General features: G+C 44.4%; 1 protein-coding gene across 1 annotated transcript; it reads left to right on the forward strand.

Annotated features, from left to right (window-relative positions):
• The first annotated feature begins 1908 nt into the window (after window positions 1-1908).
• On the forward strand, window positions 1909-15241 carry LOC138658378 (nicotinamide N-methyltransferase-like). Its single transcript, XM_069745822.1, has 3 exons — window positions 1909-2081; window positions 7835-8044; window positions 14616-15241. Exons 1-3 carry the CDS (start codon window positions 1930-1932, stop codon window positions 15037-15039), a joined length of 786 nt encoding a protein of 261 aa, XP_069601923.1. The 5' UTR covers window positions 1909-1929; the 3' UTR covers window positions 15040-15241.
• The last annotated feature ends 11143 nt before the right edge of the window (window positions 15242-26384 follow it).

Here is a 26384-nt window from a genome sequence, read left to right on the forward strand (position 1 = left end):
TTATTCTGATGATGTAAACTGTGACTTGTGAATTTTACCCCTTGTCGACCCCTTGCTGATATTTGAAGTACTGGTATGAACTGCAGAGCAGTGAAGACAGTGAGTAGGATGCTCCCACTATGGCCGGGGTCACACTTGTGAGTATAATGTGAGAAACTTGGCTGAGTCTCTTGCATCAATACCTGGCACTGTCGCCGGCACTCTGGTCCCGAGTGCCGGCAGCAGTGTTGGGTATTGATGCGTGAGTTTCTCACATTACATTCGCAAGTGTGACAGCGGTCTAACTTTGTGAATCGCTGGTGTGACAGGTCAGTTAATGTATTTATGTACTGGCGATTCTGGTGCTGTAGTGTTATACTGACGATGGCTCAGATACTATATTCATGCACTAGCTATGTTTCTGTTTATACATTCATGATGTGGTTGTGGTATCATGTACTGATGGTGGGCTGGTGCTGTATTTATGTACTGATGGTGGGCTGGTGCTGTATTTATGTACTGATGGTGGGCTGGTGCTGTATTTATTTACTGATGGTGGTTCTGATCCTATACATGTGCAGCAAACCATAACTTTTCAGATGATGTGCTACATGGCTATATTGTTAGATTATTGCACCGTCTAACAAGATATGGATTACAACATCTGTAATCCTTTACAATATATCACATACTGCACAGTTAATAAATAAATATTTTGTGACATCATAACGGTGCCGACCTTATTTTTGGTGATTATGTATATTTGTACATATAATTACACCTAAAGCTAGTACAACTGTATAAGAAAAATACATTTAAAATAAAGAACTGAAATTTTATGAATGAGGAGATAGTGTGAGCTGAAAGAAAGAGCACAGATAACTAGAGACAATTTAATTGAATTTGCCTAAAATTTCACACACAAAAAATCTGATCAGAATCTGAATTTTATTGCAAATTGCTTCAGGAAACAACATTAAAATGGTGAGAGGCCAATTGCCATTTTGTAAGATGGCCAGTAAGAGGTGAAAAACAATCTTACAGTCAACTCTTTTCTGCACTCCCCATGCGAGTCCCTTCACTTCCGGAACTCCCATTGACTATTCTATCTCCAGTCTTCTATAAGCTATGCCCTATGTTGTCAGATGGAGTAAAAGGCACATTAATGATATGCATAAAGCCGCATGTAACTGTATGCACCGCAATGAACATCAGTAATGAGAATCATAGTCCATGAGATGATGTGGGTCCTAGTGAACATAAGATTTCAGAAATATGCTAGAAAATAAAAGAACTCACTGAAAAACCAAGAGCAGCAGAAAAGGTACAAGGAGCGCCAAAGAGAGGGGAGCATAAGATTTTTTTTAATCCTTATTAGCCAATTAAATTTGCATCAGTTATCCAATATGATTAGAATTTTCCCCCATTGAATTGAATTAATCGGCCCTAATTGAGTTTCTGGAAATTCGTTCATCTCTATAAATAACACCTGGTGATCTATCATGTGAGTGTCAAACTCAGTTCTGTTTCATCTGTTATTTTCCATGTTTGGCTAAGCTCACATTTGCGTTGTGCGGTGCAGCGTCGGCGACGCAACGCACAACGCAAATGTAAACGCATGCACAACGCAGCGTTTTGTGACGCATGCATTCACTTTTGCATGGTTTTTGGCGCAGAAAAAACTGCATCAGGCAGCGTCCTCTGCGCCCTGACGCATGCTCCACAGTGACGCATGCATCACAAAACGCAAGAGCAACGCATGTCCATGCTCCCCCCATGTTAAATATAGGGGCGCATGATGCATGCGTCGCCGCGGCTGCGCCCGACGCAACGCTAATGTGAACGTAGCCTATCCTACATATAAATCTGCACAAATTGAGTACTATTCATGGGAAGGCTATTATGTATTAGTCATTTTATTGTAGAAAATCTGTAAAGAAGAAGACTACAATGGATCCCTGCCTGACGCTGTATTATCCTGAACAAGAGATCAATCCCAAGATGCTCCTGGAAGAATACTACTCTCAACATGTTCCATTCTCTATTTTTAAGGAGTCTACGATTAACATGAAGAGATGTTTCTATAAAGCATTTAGCTTTAGGTAAGTGAAGAAAACGGTAACTCCCATACAAATGTATTTCATAGAGATAATATTTTTTATCTGAATTCCCCAGGTTTTGCAATTTTTTTTCACTAAAATTTGAGCTCTATATACTCCACCGGCCCTAAAAATGTATACAATACTCTGAGGTCTCCTAGGACTGTACCCAACCCATTGCTATCTCTTGAAGGCCAACAGTCTTAGTAATGACAAAGTGGTGACCTCACCAAAGAAACGGATGGTGACCAGTAGTAATCAACACTTAATTTTTCCTTTTTTTTATTAACCCCTCAATGACCCCAAGCTTTTTTCAGTTTTGCATTTTCGTTTTTCACTCCCCTCCTTCCCAGAACCATAACTTTTTTATTTTTCCGTCAATTTGGCCATTATTTTTTGCGGGACGAGTTGTACTTTAGAACGACACCATTGGTTTTACCATGTCGTGTACTAGCAAACGGGAAACAAATTTCAAGTGCGGTGAAGTTGCAAAAAAAGTGCATTCCCACACTTGTTTTTTGTTTATCATTTTTGCTAGGTTCACTAAATGCTAAAACTTACCTGACATTATGATTCTCCAGGTCACTACGAGTTCATAGACATCAAACATGTCTAGGTTATTTTTTATCTAAGTGGTAAAAGAAAATTCCAAACTTTGTTAAAAAAAAATAAAAAATTGCGCACTTTTCCGATACTCATAGCGTCTCCATTTTTCATGATCTAGGGTAGAGTGAGGGCATATTTTTAGCGTGCTGAGCTAACTTTTTTAATGTTACCACTTTTGTGCAGATACGTTCTTTTGATTGCCCGTTATTACATTTTAATGCAATGTTGTGGTGACCAAAAAAAGTAATTCTGGTGTTCTGAATTTTTTTCTCGCTACGCCGTTTAGCGATCAGGTTAATCCTTTTTTGTTATTGGTAGATCGGGTGATTCTGAATGGGGCGATATCAAATATGTGTAGGTTTGATTTTTATTTATTGTTTTATTTTGAATGGGGCGAAAGGGGGGTGATTTGAACTTTTATATATTTTCCATTTTTTTCATATTTTTTTAAACATTTTTTTTTTACTTTTGCCATGCTTCAATAGGCTCCTATGTTGCTGAATGACCGCATTGCTATGAGCGCCGACCACAGGGTGGCGCTCACAGCAATCTGGCATCATCAACCATAGTGGTCTTCAGGAGACCTCTGGTTGTCATGCCGACGCATCGCTGACCACCCGATCACGTGAGGGGTCAGTGAAGCGCGCATTTCTGGCCCAATGGCTGGAAGCGTTAGTTAAATGCCGCTGTTAGAGTTTGACAGCGGCATTTAACTAGTTAATAGGCACTGCGAATCACAATTCTGCCCACGCCTATTGCAGGCACATGTCAGCTGTTCAAAACAGCTGACATGTCCTGGTTTTTATATGGGCTCACCGCTGAAGTCCGCATCAAAGTGAGGGTTCTGCCCTCGGATGTACTATTCCATCCGAGGACAGAAAGGGGTTAAAAAACGGTCAAAAATTATCTGTCTTGGTTATGTATTATCAGACAAGCGATTCTATGCAGAACACTGACTCAAGCTGAAGGTGTCGCTGTCAGTGGTAACATCAGTCTGCTCGAGAGACTCATTTAGGTCGGGGTCACACTTACAGTATGGAAAATCAGTCCGAGTCTCCCTGCCAAGAGTCGTACAAGTGTTCTCCGTATGGTCATCTGTGTATAATGCTTTTGGAATGTGATGATGCGATTTTCTCGCACCTATGTTTCCGTATTATATCTGTATGACATGCATATGGCTTTACATTTCTCACTGCTTTTCCCCAATGAATTTATTGGCTCAATGGGCAGAAATGAGGAAAATTTGTGCATATTTGTCGCAAGTCACACTAATGGTCCGTGTGGTGTCCGAGTTTTTCTCGTATCGGCTTGCATTGGTGAGTCTTGGATGATATATGCATACAATCGCAGAATGCTGTGAATTTTAAACGCACGTCGAATACACCTGAGAAAAAATACGGTGATGTGAGCTGCCCCATAGATTAACAGTGGTCCGAGTGCTATGCGATGTTTTCTCGCATAGCACTCGTCCGTATTCTAAGGTAGTGTGACCCCGGCCTTATAGTTGAAATGGTGGAGCCTGCATTTTTGCAATGAAATAAATTATTTATTTATCTACCAACTGGTGGGCTGTGATACCCTCTTTTTATACCCAAGAGTTTGGATCTTATGGGTCTGCGACTAACATAGTATGCACTCACCATTTCAGATCTTTGACTGCCTGACCTTTTTCATTTGGATGAGATTATGCAGAGCTGCTTTTTGTATCTTTACATCATTCTGTATTGACTGAGATGAAAAACATGTCCTATGTTTCAATGCATCCTATATTTCGCACTAATACTCTTACTGGAGGCTAAGGAAAATTATTGTGGCATGTGGTTGGTAGTCCTACTGAGTGGATAGTTGGGGACAGTGGTGAAAGTATGTGGACCCTTCCTATAAGAGCAGCTTTCCAACTTTACTTTGATGCAACTTAAGGTACCGTCACACTCAGCGACGCTGCAGCGATATAGACAACGAGCCGACCTAAACTAGATCGCTGGAGCATTGCTGTTTAGGTCGCTGTAGAGACGTCAAACACAGCAACTCCAGAATGATGCAGGAGCGATCCAGTGACGTAACGGCGACTCACTTATCGTTCTCGCTGGTTGTTAGCTCCATGTCAAACAGCCGGAGTGTACCGATCCGACACACATCTAGGGGCCCTATGCTCGTTGCTGGCGTCGTTACTTTTGATGTCAAACATGACGATACACGCCGACCTGGCAACGAAATAAAGTTCTGGACTTCTAGCTCCGACCAGCGATGGCACAGCGGGATCCAGATCGCTGCTGCGTGTCAAACACAACGAGATTGCTATCCAGGATGCTGCAAAGTCTCGGATTGTTGTCGTTCTCTTTGCAAAGTTGCTGAGTGTGACGGTAGCTTAACTCTGCTAATAAATACTAGCCAAAAATACTGCCCTATGGATAATCCCAATAGATATATGGGCTATATCTTGTGGATCCATGACTATTCTGAAAGACTCTTGACTAGTGTTGAGCGATACCGTCCGATACTTGAAAGTATCGGTATTGGATAGTATCGGCCGATACCCGAAAAGTATCGGATATCGCCGATACCGATATCCGATACCAATACAAGTCAATGGGACACCAAGTATCGGAAGGTATCCTGATGGTTCCCAGGGTCTGAAGGAGAGGAAACTCTCCTTCAGGCCCTGGGATCCATATTAATGTGTAAAATAAAGAATTAAAATAAAAAATATTGATATATTCACCTCTCTGGCGGCCCCTGGACATCACCGCGGGTAACTGGCAGGCTTCTTTGCTTAAAATGAGCGCGTTTAGGACCTGAAAATGACGTCGCGGCTTCTGATTGGTCGCGTGCCGCTCATGTGACCGCCACGCGACCAATCAGAAGCCGCGACGTCTTTCTCAGGTCCTAAATTCCTAGAATGAGGAGTTTAGTGCCTGAAAATGACGTTGCAGCTTGTGATTGGTCGCGTGGCGGTCACATGAGCGGCACGCGACCAATCAGAAGCCGCGACGTCATTCTCAGGTCCTAAACGCGCTCATTTTAAATAAAGAAGCCTGCCGGTTACCAGCGGTGATGTCCAGGGTCCGCCGGAGAGGTGAATATATCAATATTTTTTATTATAATTCTTTATTTTACACATCACTATGGATCCGATACCGATTCCCGATACCACAAAAGTATCGGAACTCGGTATCGGAATTCCGATACCGCAAGTATCGGCCGATACCCAATACTTGCGGTATCGAAATGCTCAACACTACAGGTCCTTCTCAAAAAATTAGCATATAGTGTTAAATTTCATTATTTACCATAATGTAATGATTACAATTAAACTTTCATATATTATAGATTCATTATCCACCAACTGAAATTTGTCAGGTCTTTTATTGTTTTAATACTGATGATTTTGGCATACAACTCCTGATAACCCAAAAAACCTGTCTCAATAAATTAGCATATTTCACCCATCCAATCAAATAAAAGTGTTTTTTAATAACAAACAAAAAAACCATCAAATAATAATGTTCAGTTATGCACTCAATACTTGGTCGGGAATCCTTTGGCAGAAATGACTGCTTCAATGCGGCGTGGCATGGAGGCAATCAGCCTGTGACACTGCTGAGATGTTATGGAGGCCCAGGATGCTTCAATAGCGGCCTTAAGCTCAACCAGAGTGTTGGGTCTTGCGTCTCTCAACTTTCTCTTCACAATATCCCACAGATTCTCTATGGGGTTCAGGTCAGGAGAGTTGGCAGGCCAATTGAGCACAGTAATACCATGGTCAGTAAACCATTTACCAGTGGTTTTGGCACTGTGAGCAGGTGCCAGGTCGTGCTGAAAAAATGAAATCTTCATCACCATAAAGCATTGACCCTGCCCTTGATGAAACACAGTGGACCAACACCAGCAGCTGACATGGCACCCCACACCATCACTGACTGTGGGTACTTGACACTGGACTTCAGGCATTTTGGCATTTCCTTCTCCCCAGTCTTCCTCCAGACTCTGGCACCTTGATTTCCGAATGACATGCAAAATTTGCTTTCATCAGAAAAAAGTACTTGGGACCACTTAGCAACAGTCCAGTGCTGCTTCTCAGTAGCCCAGGTCAGGCGCTTCTGCCGCTGTTTATGGTTCAAAAGTGGCTTTACCTGGGGAATGCGGCACCTGTAGCCCATTTCCTGCACACGCCTGTGCACGGTGGCTCTGGATGTTTCCACACCAGACTCAGTCCACTGCTTCCTCAGGTTCCCCAAGGTCTGGAATCGGTCCTTCTCCACAATCTTCCTCAGGGTCCGGTCTCCTCTTCTCGTTGTACAGCGTTTTCTGCCACATTGTTTCCTTCCAACAGACTTACCATTGAGGTGCCTTGATACAGCACTCTGGGAACAGCCTATTTGTTGAGAAATTTCTTTCTGGGTCTTACCCTCTTGCTTGAGGGTGTCAATGATGGCCTTCTTGACATCTGTCAGGTCGCTAGTCTTACCCATGATGGGGGTTTTGAGTAATGAACCCGGCAGGGAGTTTATATAAGCCTCAGGTATCTTTTGCATGTGTTTAGAGTTAATTAGTTGATTCAGAAGATTAGGGTAATAGGTCGTTTAGAGAACCTTTTCTTGATATGCTAATTTATTGAGACAGGTTTTTTGGGTTATCAGGAGTTGTATGCCAAAATCATCAGTATTAAAACAATAAAAGACCTGACAAATTTCAGTTGGTGGATAATGAATCTATAATATATGAAAGTTTAATTGTAATCATTACATTATGGTAAATAATGAAATTTAACACTATATGCTAATTTTTTGAGAAGGACCTGTACTCTTGACATAACCTGACAGCCACAGTTAGAAAGACACTGGTCGACATGAGGAAAATATAGATATTTCATGGACTGGTGGAGAAAACAGTTACAATGTTTGTTGATTTTGGTCGACAAACTTTCGTGCTAGACATTTTATAGCTTCATCAACAACAGGGAAAGCCGAAAAGGTGAATTTAATCATCATTATGAATTTTCAGATGAAGTTAGGTTTTTGTCTGTATAGTGGCAATAGTCCAAATCCAAAATAATTAATTGAGCCAACATATCCAACCTAAGATGAGGTTTTGTTAAATAAAGTAGAAAATTGTGAATATTTTAAATTTAATTTTTCTCTGTTCACAAGTTTGGTTAGTGGGAAAACCCTGATAGACATCAGTCTTGGTCCTATTATCATGCACCTTATTTCGGTCTGTGAGTTCGTAGAAGAAATTTCAATGCTGAAACTCAATAATGCCTCCGTTACGGAGCTTGAACTGTGGAAAAACAAAGATCCCAAGGCCTTTGACTGGACTCAAACTTCAAAGCTCTTCATGGAGTTAAAACACTTATCCAGGTATAATATGATGTATAATATCTACATTGTTCCTGACAACTTTATGACCCAACATACAGGTGGACAATGAATGAGTTATTGAAGATGTTCTGGGGTCAAAGGCAAACAGGATCAAGAAAGTTGTCTAGTTATCTTTACATCTAACCATTTTTGTAATTAACTTTATTATAAAATACTTTACACTTTTGCCTCTCAGTCTCTAGATAGTCCTCAAGTGTGATTTTTTTTTTAATACTTCACTTCCTGTGATGTTTCATTTGAGAGGAGTCTCAAACAGGATGTCACAGGAGGCTGGGGCTGCAATCACTTCCCTGCAGTGTCTATCGCCTCTCCTGGAACAGAACATCATCAGGAGGCAGCGCCGCAGGTACTTACTATTGTTTATGTATATCTTTTTTTCACTACTTTTGATTTGAAAAGATGAATGATATGATGATTTTAACTTTATTTTACTTGTTTTATGTTATTTTTAACTTTTTTATATTAATTATTTGATCTCTTGTGCAATACACTAATACACTCTAATATTGCAAAACTAAATGTTTCCAGCCAGCTAACGCTCGGCACGCTCATTGCTATCTAATTAATGCTGCTGGTGATTAAGCTAAAGTAAATAATGACAACATTCAATAGCGCTTACGCAGGTGGTAAATTAACTTAAAATGAAGTTAATAACAATAATAATCATTAAAAATCAGAATAATACTACTAATACATTTTATTCACAGTGTAAAATCAAAAACAAACTGGATTCAGTAAGATGTGCATTTTGTATTTATTCCATCATCTAAACAAATTTCATAACGAAACATAAATTAAGTAAAAATTTCTCTGTAAACACAATTATATGTATAGTCATTTTCATCATTTTCAAAGATCTTTCCTTGACTTCTACCAGGTACAATTTAATGTGTGGGGACGGGATCATGTGTGGTAATGTGGTGGGGGGGCGGGATTATGTGTGGTAATGTGGTGGGGGGGCGGGATTATGTGTGGTAATGTGGTGGGGCAGGATTATGTGTGGTAATGTGGTGGGGGGGCGGGATTATGTGTGGTAATGTGGTGGGGGGGCGGGATTGTGTGTCATAATGTGGTGGGAGGGCGGGATTATGTGTGGTAATGTGGTGGGGGGGCGGGATTATGTGTGGTAATGTGGTGGGAGGCGGGATTATGTGTGGTAATGTGGCGGAGGGTGGGATTATGTGTGGTAATGTGGTGGGGGGGCGGGATTATGTGTGGGGATGTGGTGGGGGGTGGGATTATGTGTGGTAATCTGGTAGGGGAGCGGGATTATGTGTGGTAATGGGTTGTGAGGACGGGATTGTGTGTGGTAATATGGTGGGGCGGGATTATGTGTGGTAATGTGGTGGGGCGGGATAATGTGTAGTAATGTGGTGGGGGGGCGGGATTATGTGTGGTGATGTGGTGGGGGGCGGGATTATGTATGGTAATGTGGTGGGACAGGATTGTGTGTGGTAATATGGTGGGGCGGGATTATGTGTGGTAATGTGGTGGGACGGGATTGTGTGTGGTAATATGGTGGGGCGGGATTGTGTGTGGTAATATGGTGGGGCGGGATTATGTGTGGTAATGTGGTGGGGCGGGATTATGTGTGGTGATGTGGTGGGGGGGCGGGATTATGTGTGGTGATGTGGTTGGGGGCAGGATTATGTGTGGTAATGTGGTGGGATGGGACTGTGTGGTAATATGGTGGGGCGGGATTATGTGTGGTAATGTGGTGGGATGGGATTGTGTGTGGTAATATGGTGGGGTGGGATTGTGTGTGGTAATATGGTGGGGTGGGATTATGTGTGGTAATGTGGTGGGGCAGGATTATGTGTGGTAATGTGGTGGGGGGGGCGGGATTATGTGTGGTGATGTGGTGGGGGGCAGGATTATGTGTGGTAATGTGGTGAGGGGGCGGGATTGTGTGTGGTGAGGGGGTGAGATTGTGTGTGGTGATGTGGTGGGGGGCAGGATTATGTGTGGTAATGTGGTGAGGGGGCGGGATTGTGTGTGGTGAGGGGGTGAGATTGTGTGTGGTGATGTGTTGGGGTCGGAATTATATGTGGTAATGTGGGGCGGAATTGTGTGGTAATGTTGTGGGGGGTGGTGGGGGGCGGGATTGTGTGTGGTGATGTGGTTGGGGGCAGGATTATGTGTGGTAATGTGGTGGGATGGGACTGTGTGTGGTAATATGGTGGGGCGGGATTATGTGTGGTAATGTGGTGGGATGGGATTGTGTGTGGTAATATGGTGGGGTGGGATTGTGTGTGGTAATATGGTGGGGTGGGATTATGTGTGGTAATGTGGTGGGGCAGGATTATGTGTGGTAATGTGGTGGGGGGGCGGGATTATGTGTGGTGATGTGGTGGGGGGCAGGATTATGTGTGGTAATGTGGTGAGGGGGCGGGATTGTGTGTGGTGAGGGGGTGAGATTGTGTGTGGTGATGTGTTGGGGTCGGAATTATATGTGGTAATGTGGGGCGGAATTGTGTGGTAATGTTGTGGGGGGTGGTGGGGGGCGGGATTGTGTGGTAATGTTGTGAGGGGCAGGATTATCTCACAGATAATGTGGTGGGGGAGCGGGATTATGCGTGGTAATGTGGTGGGGGGCCAAATTGTGTGGTGATGGGTGGGGGTGGGACTATGTGTGGTGATGGGGTGGGGGTGGGATTGTGTGTGGTGACAGGGTGGGGGGCGGAATTATGTGTGGTGATGTGTTGGGGGTGGGATTATGTGGTGATGTGGTGGGGGGTGGGATTATGTGTGGTGATGTGGGGCGGAGCTACTGTTCAGGGGGAGGGGTTAGTGAGTGTGATGTGGAGGCGGGATTATGTGTGGTAATGTGGTGGGGGGTGGGATTACGTGTGGTAATGTGGTGGGGGGGCGGGGTTATGTGAGGTAATGGGTTGGGAGGGTGGGATTATGGTGGTGATGGGGTGGGAGGGCGCTCTTATGGGTGGTGATGGGGTGGTGATGGGGTGGGGGGGCGGGATTATGGGCGGTGATGGGATGGGGGGCAAGATTGTGTGTTGTGATGGGGTGGGGGGTGGGATTGTGTGTGGTGATGGGGTGGGGGGCAGAGCTACTGTGCAGGAGGCGGGATTAGCGAGTAATCACGATGCCTCTTATATATATATATATATAGATATTAACTGTATACAGCTCTGGAAAATTTAAGAGACCACTTCAACATTTTTAGTTTGTCTGATTTTTCTCTTTATAGGTATGTTTTTGAGTAAAATGTAAATTGTCTCCGAAGTTCCAAGCACTGAATTTTGTATTTATTTTCTGAGAAATGGTCAAAAAAACAAAACAATGCATTGCTTGCTGACCTCAAATATTATGAGATTGTGTGGTGATGTGGTGAGGGCGGAGCTACTGTGCAGGGGGTGGGATTAGCGAGTGTGATGTGGGGGGTGGGATTACGTGTGGTAATGTGGTGGGGGTGGGATGACGTGTTTTAATGGGGTGGGGGGTGGGATTATGGGTGGTAATGAGGTGTGAGGGCGGAATTATGGGTGGTAATGGGGTGGGAGGGCGGGGTTATTGGTGGTAAAGGGGTGGGGGGCAGGATTATGGGTGGTGATGGGGTGTGGGGCGGGATTATAAATGGTAATGGGGTGGGGGGTGGGATTATGGGTGGTGATGGGGTGGGGGGTGGTATTGTGTGTGGTGATGTGTTGGGGGTGGGATTGTGAGTGGTGATGGGGTGGGGGGCGTGATTGTGTGTGGTGATGGGTTGGGGGGTGAGATTGTGTGTGGTGATGTGGTGGGGGTTGGGATTGTGTGTGGTGATGTGGTGGGGGGCGGCATTGTGTGTGGTGATGGGTTGGGGGGTGAGATTGTGTGTGGTGATGGGTTGGGGGGGCGAGATTGTGTGTGGTGATGGATTGGGGGGCGAGATTGTGTGTGGTGATGGGTTGGGGGGCGAGACTGTGTGTGGTGATGTGGTGGAGGGCGGGTTTGTGTGTGGTGATGTGGTGGGGGGCGGCATTGTGTGTGGTGATGTGGGAGGCGGAGCTAGTGTGCAGGGGCGGGATTAGCGAGTGTGATGTGGGGGGTGGGATTACGTGTGGTAATGTGGTGGGGGTGGGATTACGTGTTTTAATGGGGTGGGGGGTGGGATTATGGGTGGTAATGGGGTGTGAGGGTGGGATTATGGGTGGTAATGGGGTGGGAGGGCGGGATTATTGGTGGTAAAGGGGGGGTGGGGGGCAGGATTATGGGTGGTGATGGGGTGTGGGGCGGGATTATGGGTGGTAATGGGGTGGGGGGCGGGATTATGGGTGGTGATGGGGTGGGGGGTGGTATTGTGCGTGGTGATGTGTTGGGGGGCGGGATTGTGAGTGGTGATGGGGTGGGGGGCGTGATTGTGTGTGGTGATGGGTTGGGGGGCGAGATTGTGTGTGGTGATGTGGTGGGGGGCGGGATTGTGTGTGGTGATGTGGTGGGGGGCGGCATTGTGTGTGGTGATGGGTTAGGGGTTGAGATTGTATGTGGTGATGGGTTGGGGGGCGAGATTGTGTGTGGTGATGTGGTGGGGTGCGGGTTTGTGTGTGGTGATGTGGGGGGCAGCATTGTGTGTGGTGATGTGGGAGGCGGAGCTAGTGTGCAGGGGCGGGATTAGCGAGTAATCTTGATTCCTCTTATATATATAGATATTAACTATATACAGCTCTGGCAAAAATTAAGAGGCCTTGACCCTTGGAACCATACGCACCGCACACGCCGATTCCGATTTCCGATATCGCAAAAATATCGGAACTTGGTATCGGAATTCCGATACAGCAAATATCGGCCGATACCCGATACTTGCAGTATCAGAATGCTCAACACTAGTGGTGGTCCTTCATCCACACCTTGTTTGACCTAGCTGTGTGGCATGGTGCACTGTCCTGCTGGAAAAATCAGTCCTCAGAGTTGGGGAACATTGCCTGAGCAGAAGGAATCAACTGTTTTTCCAGGATAACATTGTATGCGGCTTGATTCATACGTGCTTCGCAAGAACAACCTGCCCAATTCCAGCCTTGCATAATCTAAATGATTATGAACTTGTTTGTTTGTTTTTTTTCATTATTTGAGGTCTGGAAGCAATGCATTTTTTTTTGTTATTTTGATCATTTCTCATTTTCATAAAATAAATACAAAATGTATTGCTTGGAACTTCGGAGACTTGTTGTCAGTAGTTTATAGAATAAAAGACTAAAAAATATACATATCAAGAGAAAAATCAGACGAACTGAAAATTTTGAAGTGGTCTCTTAATTTTTGCCAGAGCTGTATTTAACTCTCTATGGAACCCCAATTACAGGTGTCTGTTATTCGTAACCTGTGGAAGCATCTAAGGTAAAAAAATATGACTCTTGGAAAACCCTATTAACATTATAATTTTGCAATACTGTACATTTTTATAAAAAAAAAATCAAGCATCCTTTTTGTTGTGATTTTTTTTATTTTCCCATCGCTAATACAAGAGAAGATAGTATTCTGCTACAGATGGATCTGGATAAGTTGGAAACTTGGGCTGAAAGGTGGCAGATGAGGTTTAACAATGATAAATGTAAGGTTATACACATGGGAAGAAGGAATCAATATCACCATTACACACTGAATGGGAAACCACTGGGTAAATCTGACAGGGAGAAGGACTTGGGGATCCTAGTTAATGATAAACTTACCTGGAGCAGCCAGTGCCAGGCAGCAGCTGCCAAGGCAAACAGGATCATGGGGTGCATTAAAAGAGGTCTGCATACACATGATGAGAGCATTATACTGCCTCTGTACAAATCCCTAGTTAGACCGCACATGGAGTACTGTGTCCAGTTTTGGGCACCGGTGCTCAGGAAGGATATAATGGAACTAGAGAGAGTACAAAGGAGGGCAACAAAATTAATAAAGGGGATGGGAGAACTACAATACCCAGATAGATTAGCAAAATTAGGATTATTTAGTCTAGAAAAAAGACGACTGAGGGGCGATCTAGTAACCATGTATAAGTATATAAGGGGACAATACAAATATCTCGCTGAGGATCTGTTTATACCAAGGAAGGTGACTGGCACAAGGGGGCATTCTTTGCGTCTGGAGGAGAGAAGGTTTTTCCACCAACATAGAAGAGGATTCTTTACTGTTAGGACAGTGAGAATCTGGAATTGCTTGCCTGAGGAGGTGGTGATGGCGAACTCAGTCGAGGGGTTCAAGAGAGGCCTGGATGTCTTCCTGGAGCAGAACAATATTGTATCATACAATTATTAGGTTCTGTAGAAGGACGTAGATCTGGGGATTTATTATGATGGAATATAGGCTGAACTGGATGGACAAATGTCTTTTTTCGGCCTTACTAACTATGTTACTATGTTACTATGTAATAGTTCATGTTCCAAGAGTTATTTTAGTTTTTATTGTATAAATCAATGGCAGCTGCTATGTGTACAATTCTATGTAGATGGAAGGAGGGAGGAGCAAAAGACAGAGCTCCTTCCTCCTCCTCACAAGAGAGTTTCTGCACTTAAGATTCCAGGTGTAGCTAAATTTTCTGATGTCGTGAAATGTTTGTATTTTACAGCGATGGGTGGGAAGAACACGAGGAAATTCTAAGAGGAAAAATAAAGGAGATTTTAAAATTGGACCTCTGCAGTGACGACCTTCTGAATTCACTGCCAAAATTTGACTGTGCCACGAGTGTATGGGGTTTGGAGACAATCAGCAAAGACCACGAGGATTACAGAAAAAATCTAAGGAAATTCAACAATTTAATCAAAGTAGGGGGACATCTGTTATGTTATGTAAATATTAATTCTTCCTATTTTAAAATTGGAGGAGACAAGTATCACATGTTACCCTGTGATGAAAGTTTCTATAGGAAGGTGATGAGTGAGGAAGGGTTTGAAATAAAACATTATGAGGATCTGGAAAAAATAATGATCTCTGGTGCTGTAGACCATGAGAGAGTGGTGTTCATCGTCGCCCAGAAAGTCAGGGAAGCTTAGAACTGGGAGACGTCTTCACCATCAATTTATTTCTGGAGATGTATCTGTTGCCTCTGCTATAAACTATAATATAATACATTTTAATAATTATACAAAAAATTTTTAATCAAAGAAATATTACACAATTGGCTATTTGCTTTAACCCTTTCACTAGGTGTAGTTACAGTGCCTTGCGAAAGTATTCGGCTCCCTGGAACTTTTCAACCTTTTCCCACATATCATGCTTCAAACATAAAGATACTAAATGTAGATTTTGGGTGAAGAATCAACAACAAGTGGAACACAATTGTGAAGTTGAATGAAATTTATTGGTTATTTTAAATTTTTGTGGAAATTCAAAAACTGAAAAGTGGGGCGTGCAATATTATTCGGCTCCTTTACTCACTCCAGAAGTTCATTGTGGATCTCTGAATGATCCAATGTTGTCCTAAATGCCTAATGATGATAAATATAATCCACCTGTGTGTAATCAAGTCTCCGTATAAATGCACCTGCTCTGTGATAGTCTCAGGGTTCTGTGTGAAGCACAGAGAGCATCATGAAGACCAAGGAACACAACAGGCAGGTCCGTTATACTGTTGTTGAGAAGTTTAAAGCCAAATTTGGATACAAAATGATTTCCAAAACCTTAAACATCCCAAGGAGAACTGTGCAAGCGATCATATTGAAATGGAAGGAGTATCATACCACTGTAAATCTACCAAGACCCGGCCGTCCCTCTAAACTTTCATCTCAAACAAGGAGAAGACTGATCAGAGATGAAGCCAAGAGGCCCATGATTATTATTATTATCATTATTATTATTTATTTATATAGCACCATTGATTCCATGGTGCTGTACATGAGAAGGGGTTACATACAAGTTACAAATATCACATACAGTAAACAAACTAACAATGACAGACTGATACAGAGGGGCGAGGACCCTGCCCTTGCGGGCTTACATTCTACAGGATTATGGGGAAGGAGACAGTAGGTTGAGGGTTGCAGGAGCTCCGGTGTTGTGTTATGTAGGCAATCCAGTGACACAGTGTGCCAGCAATCAGAGCACATACAGTGATCTGACAATAACCCAAAAACAATAGAACGAGCTCTGAGACGTGGAATCTCTGTAGACCGCAATACCTGAACCTAACCTAAACACAACTAAAGGCAGCTGTGGATTGCGCCTGACACTACCTATGCAACTCGGCACAGCCTGAGGAGCTGACTAGCCTGAAGATAGAAAAACAAGCCTGACTTGCCTCAGAGAAATACCCCAAAGGAAAAGGCAGCCCCCCACATATAATGACTGTTAGCAAGATGAAAAGACAAACGTAGGGATGAAATAGATTCAGCAAAGTGAGGCCCGATATTCTAGATAGAGCGAGGATAGCAAAGAGAACTTTGCAGTCTACAAAAAACCCTAAAGCAAAAAACCACGCAAAGGGGGCAAAAAGACCCACCGTGCCGAACTAACGGCACGGCGGTACACCCTTTGCGTCTCAGAGCTTCCAGCAAAACGAAATGACAAGCTGGACAGAAAAAGTAGCAACAAAAGCAAAAAGCACTTATCTAAGCAGAGCAGCAGGCCACAGGAAAGATCCAGAAGCTCAGATCCAACACTGGAACATTGACAAGGAGCAAGGAAGACAGAATCAGGTGGAGTTAAATAACAAAGCAGCCAACGAGCTCACCAGAACACCTGAGGGAGGAAGCTCAGAAGCTGCAGTACCACTTGTGACCACAGGAGTGAATTCAGCCACAGAATTCACAACAGTGTTGGTGAGGCGGTAGCTCCGGTGTTGGTGAGGCGGTAACTCCGGTGTTGGTGAGGCGGTAGCTCCGGTGTTGGTGAGGCGGTAGCTTCAATAGTGATGAGGCAGCAGCGGTGTCAGTGCAGGCTGTAGGCTTTCCTGAAGAGATGAGTTTTCAGGTTCCGTCTGAAGGATCCGACTGTGGTTGATAGTCGGACGTGTTGGGGCAGAGAGTTCCAGAGGATGGGGGATATTCGGGAGAAGTCTTGGAGGCGATTGGATGAGGAGCGAATAAGTGTTGAGGAGAGAAGGAGGTCTTGGGAGGACCGGAGGTCTTGGGAGGACCGGAGGTCACGTGAGGGAAGATATCGAGAGATTAGTTCAGAGATATATGGAGGAGACAGGTTGTGGATGGCTTTGTAGGTCAGTATTAGCAATTTGAATTGGATACGCTGAGGGAATGGGAGCCAGTGAAGAGATTTGCAGAGGGGGGAAGCGGAGGAGTAGCGAGGAGAGAGATGGATTAGTCGGGCAGCAGAGTTAAGGATGGACTGGAGAGGTGCAAGGGTATTAGCAGGGAGGCCACAGAAAAGGATGTTGCAGTAGTCAAGGCGGGAAATGATGAGGGCGTGCACAAGCATTTTAGTAGATTGGGGGTTGAGGAAAGGATGGATCCTGGAGATATTTTTGAGCTGGAGGCGACAGGAGGTGGAAAGAGCTTGGATGTGTGGTTTGAAGGACAGGGCAGAGTCGAAGGTTACTCCGAGGCAGCGGACTTCAGGTACAGGGGAAAGCATGATGTAATTGACTGCGATAGATAGGTCAAGTAAGGAAGATTTGTGGGATGGAGGAAAGATGATGAGGTCAGATTTGTCCACATTGAGTTTGAGGAAGCGTGAGGAGAAGAAGGAGGATATGGCTGATAGGCACTCTGGGATTCTGGACAGCAGAGCGGTGACGTCTGGGCCAGAGAGGTAGATCTGAGTGTCACTCACTCAATGATCACTCTGGATGAACTGCAGAGATCTCCTGCTGAGGTGGGACAGTTTGTCCATAGGACAGCAATCAGTCTTACACTGCACAAATCTGGCCTTTATGGAAGAGTGGCAAGAAGAAAGCTGTTTCTCAAAGATATCCATAAAAAGTGTTGTTTAAACTTTGCAGCAAGCCACCTGGGAGGCACACCAAACATGTGGAAGAAGGTGCTCTGGTCAGATGAAACCAAAATTGAACTTTTTGGCAACAATGCCAAACGATATGTTTGGCGTAAAGGCAACACAGATCATCACCCTGAACACACCATCCCCACTGTCAAACATGGTGGTGGCAGCATCATGGTTTGGGCCTGCTTTTCTTCAGCAGGAACAGGGAAGATGGTTAAAATTGATGGGAAGATGGATGGAGCCAAATATAGGACCATTCTTGAATAAAACCTGTTGGACTCTGCAAAAGATCTGAGACTTCGACGGAGATTTGTCTTCCAACAAGACAATGATCCCAAACATAAAGCAAAATCTACAATGGAATGGTTCACAAATAAACGTATCCAGGTGTTAGAATGGCCAAGTCAAAGTCCAGACCTCAATCTAATCGAGAATCTGTGGAAAGAGCTGAAAACTGCTGTTCACAAACGATCTCCATCAAACCTCACTGAGCTCGAGCTGTTTGCCAAGGAAGAATGGGCAAGAATTTCAGTCTCTCGATGTGCAAAACTGATAGAGACATACCCCAAGAGACTTGCAGCTGTAATCGCAGAAAAAGGTGGCGCAACAAAGTATTAAGTTAAAGTTAAAGGGGCCGAATAATATTGCACGCCCAACTTTTCAGTTTTTAAATTTCCACAAAAATGTAAAATAACCAATAAATTTCGTTCAACTTCACAATTGTGTTCCACTTGTTGTTGATTCTTCACCAAAAATTTACATTTAGTATCTTTATGTTTGAAGCATGATATGTGGGAAAAGGTTGAAAAGTTCCAGGGAGCCGAATACTTTCGCAAGGCACTGTACTCACTATTAAGAATTTGTGCTTTAATCCAAGAAATTGAACCCAATACACTTTCATACTAAAGCAAAACATATTGCTAAGTCTAATAGTCATATTAATGGCTTTGTTGCGCAGTGTGCACTGCCAGGATTTTCCGGTGCTGGAAGCGAGCAGTCATGTGTCAACAAGCAAGCGATTTGCATACTTCCGACAACCTTCTGACTAGACATGTGCGGCCTTGCTCCATTCACTTGTGTTGCACATCTAGTCGATATGTGACCGCATGGTTTTAAATATCATCATTGTGCTCAAGCGACCACCTGCTACCAACACTGGAGAATCCTGACATCGTACACACTGCACACAGTGAGCATTCACAAGTCTGCAGTGGCAGAGAGTGACAGCAGACTTCAACCTCAATCCTGAATGATTTCTTTAAGTATAACTAGAGTTGAGCGACCTTGACCTTTTTAGAGTCGAGCCGGGTTTCGCGAAACCCGACTATCTCAAAAGTCGGGTCGAGTGAAATCGGCCGATTATGACGTAAAGTCGGGATCGACCGAAACACGAAACCCAATGCAAGTCAATGGGGCAGCATAGTCGGCAGTGAGTGGGGGCCAGGAAAACACCTAGAGTGCCCATTTTAATGTCAAAACCATCCATTCTTCTTAATGAAGCTTGTCAAGCGTAATTTACCTTATAATAATTGGAAGGCATTTGAAATTGGGGTTCATTTGGCTAAAGTTGTGGTGGGTAGGGCTGGTTCAAGTAATTAGTGGGCCCAGGAAATCTGGACCACGTCACGGCAGTGGAGCAGGGAGAGGTAAGTATTTCAACTTTGCAAGTGCTGTGAACCTGAGCAAGCAGGGGGGGCCCACTCGTTGGCATTGGCACTGGCACAGGGCCCATCAAAGTACAGCGGTGTGTTTGCACGGCGGGGGCGCCTCCCACCGGCAGCAACACTTTTGCGTACCATGAGAGGCCCTGTGCCAGTGACGTCGCCAACTAGTATTCCTCCCCCCACCTGATGAAGGAACCTGCACATTCATCTGCACCTTCCTGTTTGTCCCCGTGTAAGGTGGTATGGTATGCGGGAAGGGGGACCTGACTTTCAGCAGGGTCACAATCTTGCAGTGTAGCGTGCACGGGAAATGTTGCGTTATGGGTCAATGTATCAGCAGACTCATCTATCACTGGCTGGGCAATGGGCAGGATGAGGAGGAAACACAGATATAGGCCCAAAGAATAAAGTGGGCTAAATGCAGTTCAAAATTGGTAACACAGGAGTAACCAGGGGGCATTGCAGTGGAGGACAACTGGAATGAGAGGCTGACACAGAGAGTAGGCCCAAATCAGTAAGTAGTCGAAATGCAGTTCAAAATTGGCAACAGTAGTAAACAGGCGGCACAGCTTTGTTCAGTGGAGGAGAACAGCAAGGAGTGGCAGACACCGATAGTAGGCCCCAACCCAACTAGTAGGCCAAATGCAGTCTAACATTAACAACTACTTAACGAGCGCCTGAAAATGGAATTTCAGGACAGGAAACCAGGAGAACAGCAAGGAGCGGCAGACACCGATAGTAGGCCCCAAACCAACTAGTACGCCAAATGCAGTTGTTCCGTTTAACCACAATTTAATAAGAGCCTGAAGATAGAAGTTCAGGAAAGGCAACCTGGAGAACACCTTGGAGTGGAACACACCATCTCTCTACACCCCATACCCAATTTGTAGGTCTAATGCAGCGTAGTTTCCAACAACTACTAAACGAGAGCATGATGATCGAAGCATTGGCGAGGAAACCTGGGGAACACCTTGGAGTGGAACACACCATCTCTCTACACCCCATACCCAATTTGTAGGCCTAATGCAGCGTAGTTTCCAACAACTACTAAACGAGAGCCGGAAGATCGAAGCTCAGGAAAGGCAACCTGGAGAACACCTTGGAGTGGAACACACCATCTCTCTACACCCCATACCCAATTTGTAGGCCCAATGCAGCGTAGTTTCCAACAACTACTAAACGAGAGCCGGAAGATCGAAGCAATGGAGAGGAAACCTGGGGAACACCTTGGAGTGTAACACACCATCTCTCTACACCCCATACCCAATTTGTAGGCCTAATGCAGCGTAGTCCGAATTGCAATAAGTGGACACACCTGATGAATGCTGCGATCCAAAGACAGCAGCGCTACCACTTATAACCACCGGAGGGAGCCCAAGAGCAGAATTCACAACAAGTTAGTGGCTAGTTTTTTAATGAAGAGGTACTGTGTTGACCTCGAAACGCGTTGACTTTGTAAACCTGTTAAAATAAAGTATCTAAGGAAAATATTAGTGAAATTCCGTTAACAGCAGCGCATCCAGTGACACTTCACCTGGATATGTTCTTTCTCTAAGTCCTTTGGACTCGTGTCTTGCAGCAGCTGATCTATGCGTTTGTTACATGATGCTTTGTTGCAACACCACCAGGTGAGCAGATCCATGTTTGTTTATGTGTTGTTTTAATTGTTTTAACATTAAAAGCCCTAGTGTGCGCTCTTCCTTTTCCCAGACTAGACTACTGGTTGGGTCTCCTTCACGTGTGTTGACTCAAAGGCAATGGAGGCCTGACGGTCTTGGAGGCATACTGATACAGGCAATTACCATTGTTACTATCCTTAGAGTTTTCTGTAGTCTAAGAAACTGATATTTGTGCCTCCTGAGTGTGGCTAAGCATGAAAGCAGGTAGAGGTGTTGCATGTGGTATCAGGGCTACCAGAACACCAATCCCTCACCCACTTCATCTTAGTTTGATGTTCAATTTAAACCTGTAAATGCCGGCCCAAACACCAGTAAGATAGCAGGAATGCGGGATGCAGTGACGAGCAGGAGGCAGAACAAGAGTTAAAGGGTTTATTACAAGGGTTACTGCATTCAGGGAGTGGAAAAGTTAAGGGGAAAGTAATACAGGGTGTGGTGTCAGGGTAGGAACAAACGGTTATGAAACTGGTAAACTTATCAGTCTGATGGTTTCCTGGCTGTGGAAGCTTGAAATCCCACGATGGCACTGTAGGTGACGTGTGAAGTCTCTAGCCTGTTCTTGAAGGAAGGTGATGCACTGTCTACTGACGGAAGCAGCGTATCCTAGTTCTTTGAGGCGAGGTACCGGGTTACCAGGGTGATGTCAACGAAGTGAAGCAGTCTCTGACACCACTGGAAGATGTCTCCGTACAGTGCTGGTGACGGGGATGAAACTACCCGACTCTCGACAATCCGTCTGGTCAGATTTTAGCCGCGCAATCGCGTCAGTCAGTGGAACAATGCGCGTCAGAGCTTCAGTCATCAAGGTGAACAGACACATAAATTCATGTCCCTCACAGTCAGTGGTCTGAGAAGCTGCAGTGTGGGCCTGAACTATCGCGTAGCACCACAGAGAGTGAGTCAACCTTCTCCTGCTGCACGCCCTGTCTTCCCACCAAGTGTCTCGCTTTCCTGCGCACTGTCCCTTTTATCCCTGACATGCCACCTACAATTGAGTGCAAAGTTCTGTCTGGGTTGGAAAGTTTCCCCTCCAGCAACAATGGTGACAGCCCCGATAGTTCCAGAACCGGCAATAGAGAAGCAGCACTGTCCCGGTCCATCTTCCTGCACACCGATACCTCATACATGGCTAATTGCTGCCATGCCATGCTACAGTTTGTACTGTGGGTGAATTAAAGCCACTTTCCTGGTGTCTCCCCCTAATTTGATGTGTTTTGGCAGCTTTTGGGGCCGTTTGAAGGTGTTGTGCATGCGTTTGTTTTCTCCTCCCATTGACTGTAATGGCCTTCAGTTATGTTCGTTGAATGTTTGACAAATAAGTCAGCAAATATTGCAAATTCGGCAATCGTAATCCGAACCGAACATTAAAATATTTGCTCATCAGTTAGGAGCTGTGGGTGAAGCTCTTCTTTGGTCATGGGTATTAGTGGCAGATGATATCTGAACAACACAGCCATCATCTAGTGGCAAAGATGAAGGCTCAATTTCTGAGCCTGTAACAAATTCAGGGAGTCGGCATATGAAGTAACTGTATGGAAATGCATTGGTATTCGTAAGGTAAGGGTTTGCATTGAAAATGGTCAGAGTTTAATACAATTGTCACTTGGAAGGGCTGGCTATTTGTCATGAACTGGTGGTTTAGGAGCAACATGGGACGAGCTCAGAAAGAGGTGGTACCTGTACTGACCGCAGTCCCTAAGCTCAACAGAACACTAGAAGTAGCCGTGGGATGCTCCTGTCACTCCCTAGGCACCTCGTCACAGCCTGAGAACTAACTACCCCTAGAGATAGAAACAGGAAAACTATCTTGCCTCAGAAAATCCCCAAAGGATAGATTAGCCCCCCACAAGTAATGACTGTGAGTGGAGAGGGAAAAGACATACACAGAATGAAACCAGGATGTAGCACAGGAGGCCAGTCTAGCTAGATAGATAGGACAGGATAGAATACTGTGCGGTCAGTATTAAAAACTACAAAAATCCACACAAAGGTTACAAAAATCTCCACACCTTACTAAAGGTGTGGAGGGTAAATCTGCTTCCCAGAGCTTCCAGCTTAACTGAATTAATCCATACTGACAAGCTGGACAAAATATAGAAAGCACAGAACGAATAAGTCCACAACCTGTGGACAGAAAAGAGCAAGCAAGGACTTAACTTTGCTGAACTGGTCAGGATATCAGGGAAATCAAAGAGAGATGTGAATCCAACCAGGAACCATTGACAAGTGGCACTGGCTGAAGGGAAGAGCCAGGCATAAATAGCCGAGCAGAAAGACAATCAGTGGAAGCAGCTGCAGACTGCTAAATCCAAGGAGCAGCCATACCACTTAAAACCACCGGAGGGAGCCCAAGAGCAGAACTCACAAAAGTGCCACTTACAACCACCGGAGGGAGCCCAAGAGCGGAATTCACAACAGCTATTATGCTGAAGATCTGTGCCTTTATTTATCCAGACCAATGCTTTTCCTGTCAGTTTTGATGAGGGAACATGGCAAAGTGAAGGATCATGATTCAGTGAGAATTGTCTCACTGACTGGAGTAAGATTTCTGTTGTAAAGTACCCTACAGCGTGTCATGAATTAGATAAGTTGCAGCATAATATTACCATCTCACCCCAGTACCATGAAAACTCTGTGCTATGAAAAACTTTTGCTACTTTTCAAAGAAATCTTCACCCGATTACTTTGATAATTGAGGACACAAGTGCGGAAAGTTGGCTGTGACACAAGTGTCATTATACATCTTTGCTAAGCATAGTTGCGTATTTCTCAGTGCATGGGATTCATCATCTCTCCCTGGCACCAAGGCAGTGAAGGTAGACCTATATTCAAGAATGCCTGACTCGGGTATCTAGCAAGTGGTTTGTGTGGCGGCCATACAAACTCCACTTTTGCTGCACTTCTTGCTAGCACAGTGGATGCCAAAAACAATAAAGATTCAGCAGCTTGTAGATCTGAAAGTAGTGAGTATCTGTCCAAATGGTCAAAGTTGAATGCTGTCTGTTGCAGATTTCACCATTTATTTAAGCCATAGCTTCTGAAATTCAGACAATAAACCATTCAAAATAATATTGGGGTTGTAGATATTGCCAAGGTGATCAATTTAAGGAAAGATGTGGATGAGAAAACTAGGATTTCTGTAGACTTCATTTAGATCATCTGGTGATTGTAGATGAGATGTCCAGTCTCCTTCATGCACATAATAAATAACCTTTTATACTGCATTATGAAGCACAGTCGCAAGGGGTAGGGTACAAGCAACAGTGGTCCTGCCACAAAACCTTCTTAAAGGAGTCAGGAGCTCTTGATGGTGTCCTTGATATTTTTCAACAAATCAGATAGGCTAGAAGGTTTCTCCTTTCTCTAGCAACTTTCAGGATGTCCCAGGAGAATATCAATGTGTTCGGTGAAAATCCTCCAAACATTGAAAGGAAGTAAAAAAAAAGTCAGAGCCTGCAGAAATACAAAGAAATTTTACATTGAATATTATTTTTTATTTTTGTAATTTCTCTAAAGGCTTTTGTAGGACTGTATTCTTAGAAATGAAAGATGGCCACTGTAACGGGGTCTGCTGTGCTGGAGTACCTCTTTCAGTACCACCCCGTGGCTCTGGAGGTCCACTCTGCTTTGGCTGGATTCTGAATGAAGGACGCTGACTGGAATGGCTTCATTACATGGGCGCATATAAAATATCACTGCTTCTCTATGTATTTCCAGTCTGACACACTTTACTCACAGAGCACAGAATATATATCACAAGAGATACAGAAGGCCGGCCCATTCAAAAGTGGCAGGCCAGACATACAGTGGGGCAAAAAAGTATTTAGTCAGTCAGCAATAGTGCAAGTTCCACCACTTAAAAAGATGAGAGGCGTCTGTAATTTACATCATAGGTAGACATCAACTATGGGAGACAAACTGAGAAAAAAAAATCCAGAAAATCACATTGTCTGTTTTTTTATAATTTATTTGCATATTATGGTGGAAAATAAGTATTTGGTCAGAAACAAAATTTCATCTCAATACTTTGTAATATATCCTTTGTTGGCAATGACAGAGGTCAAACGTTTTCTGTAAGTCTTCACAAGGTTGCCACACACTGTTTTTGGTATGTTGGCCCATTCCTCCATGCAGATCTCCTCTAGAGCAGTGATGTTTTTGGCTTTTCGCTTGGCAACACGGACTTTCAACTCCCTCCAAAGGTTTTCTATAGGGTTGAGATCTGGAGACTGGCTAGGCCACTCCAGGACCTTGAAATGCTTCTTACGAAGCCACTCCTTCGTTGCCCTGGCGTTGTGCTTTGGATCATTGTCATGTTGAAAGACCCAGCCACGTTTCATCTTCAATGCCCTTGCTGATGGAAGGAGGTTTGCACTCAAAATCTCACGATACATGGCCCCATTCATTCTTTCATGTACCCGGATCAGTCGTCCTGGCCCCTTTGCAGGGAAACAGCCCCAAAGCATGATGTTTCCACCACCATGCTTTACAGTAGGTATGGTGTTTGATGGATGCAACTCAGTATTCTTTTTCCTCCAAACACGACAAGTTGTGTTTCTACCAAACAGTTCCAGTTTGGTTTCATCAGACCATAGGACATTCTCCCAAAACTCTTCTGGATCATCCAAATGCTCTCTAGCAAACTTCAGATGGGCCCAGACATGTACTGGCTTAAGCAGTGGGACATGTCTGGCACTGCAGGATCTGAGTCCATGGTGGCGTAGTGTGTTACTTATGGTAGGCCTTGTTACATTGGTCCCAGCTCTCTGCAGTTCATTCACTAGGTCCCCCCGCGTGGTTCTGGGATTTTTGCTCACCGTTCTTGTGATCATTCTGACCCTACGGGGTGGGATTTTGCGTGGAGCCCCAGATTGAGGGAGATTATCAGTGGTCTTGTATGTCTTCCATTTTCTAATTATTGCTCCCACTGTTGATTTCTTCACTCCAAGCTGGTTGGCTATTGCAGATTCAGTCTTCCCAGCCTGGTGCAGGGCTACAATTTTGTTTCTGGTGTCCTTTGACAGCTCTTTGGTCTTCACCATAGTGGAGTTTGGAGTCAGACTGTTTGAGGGTGTGCACAGGTGTCTTTTTATACTGATAACA

The sequence above is a fragment of the Ranitomeya imitator genome, chromosome 1 (genome assembly GCF_032444005.1).
Source record: "Ranitomeya imitator isolate aRanImi1 chromosome 1, aRanImi1.pri, whole genome shotgun sequence".
In the NCBI taxonomy this organism is placed as follows: domain Eukaryota; kingdom Metazoa; phylum Chordata; class Amphibia; order Anura; family Dendrobatidae; genus Ranitomeya; species Ranitomeya imitator.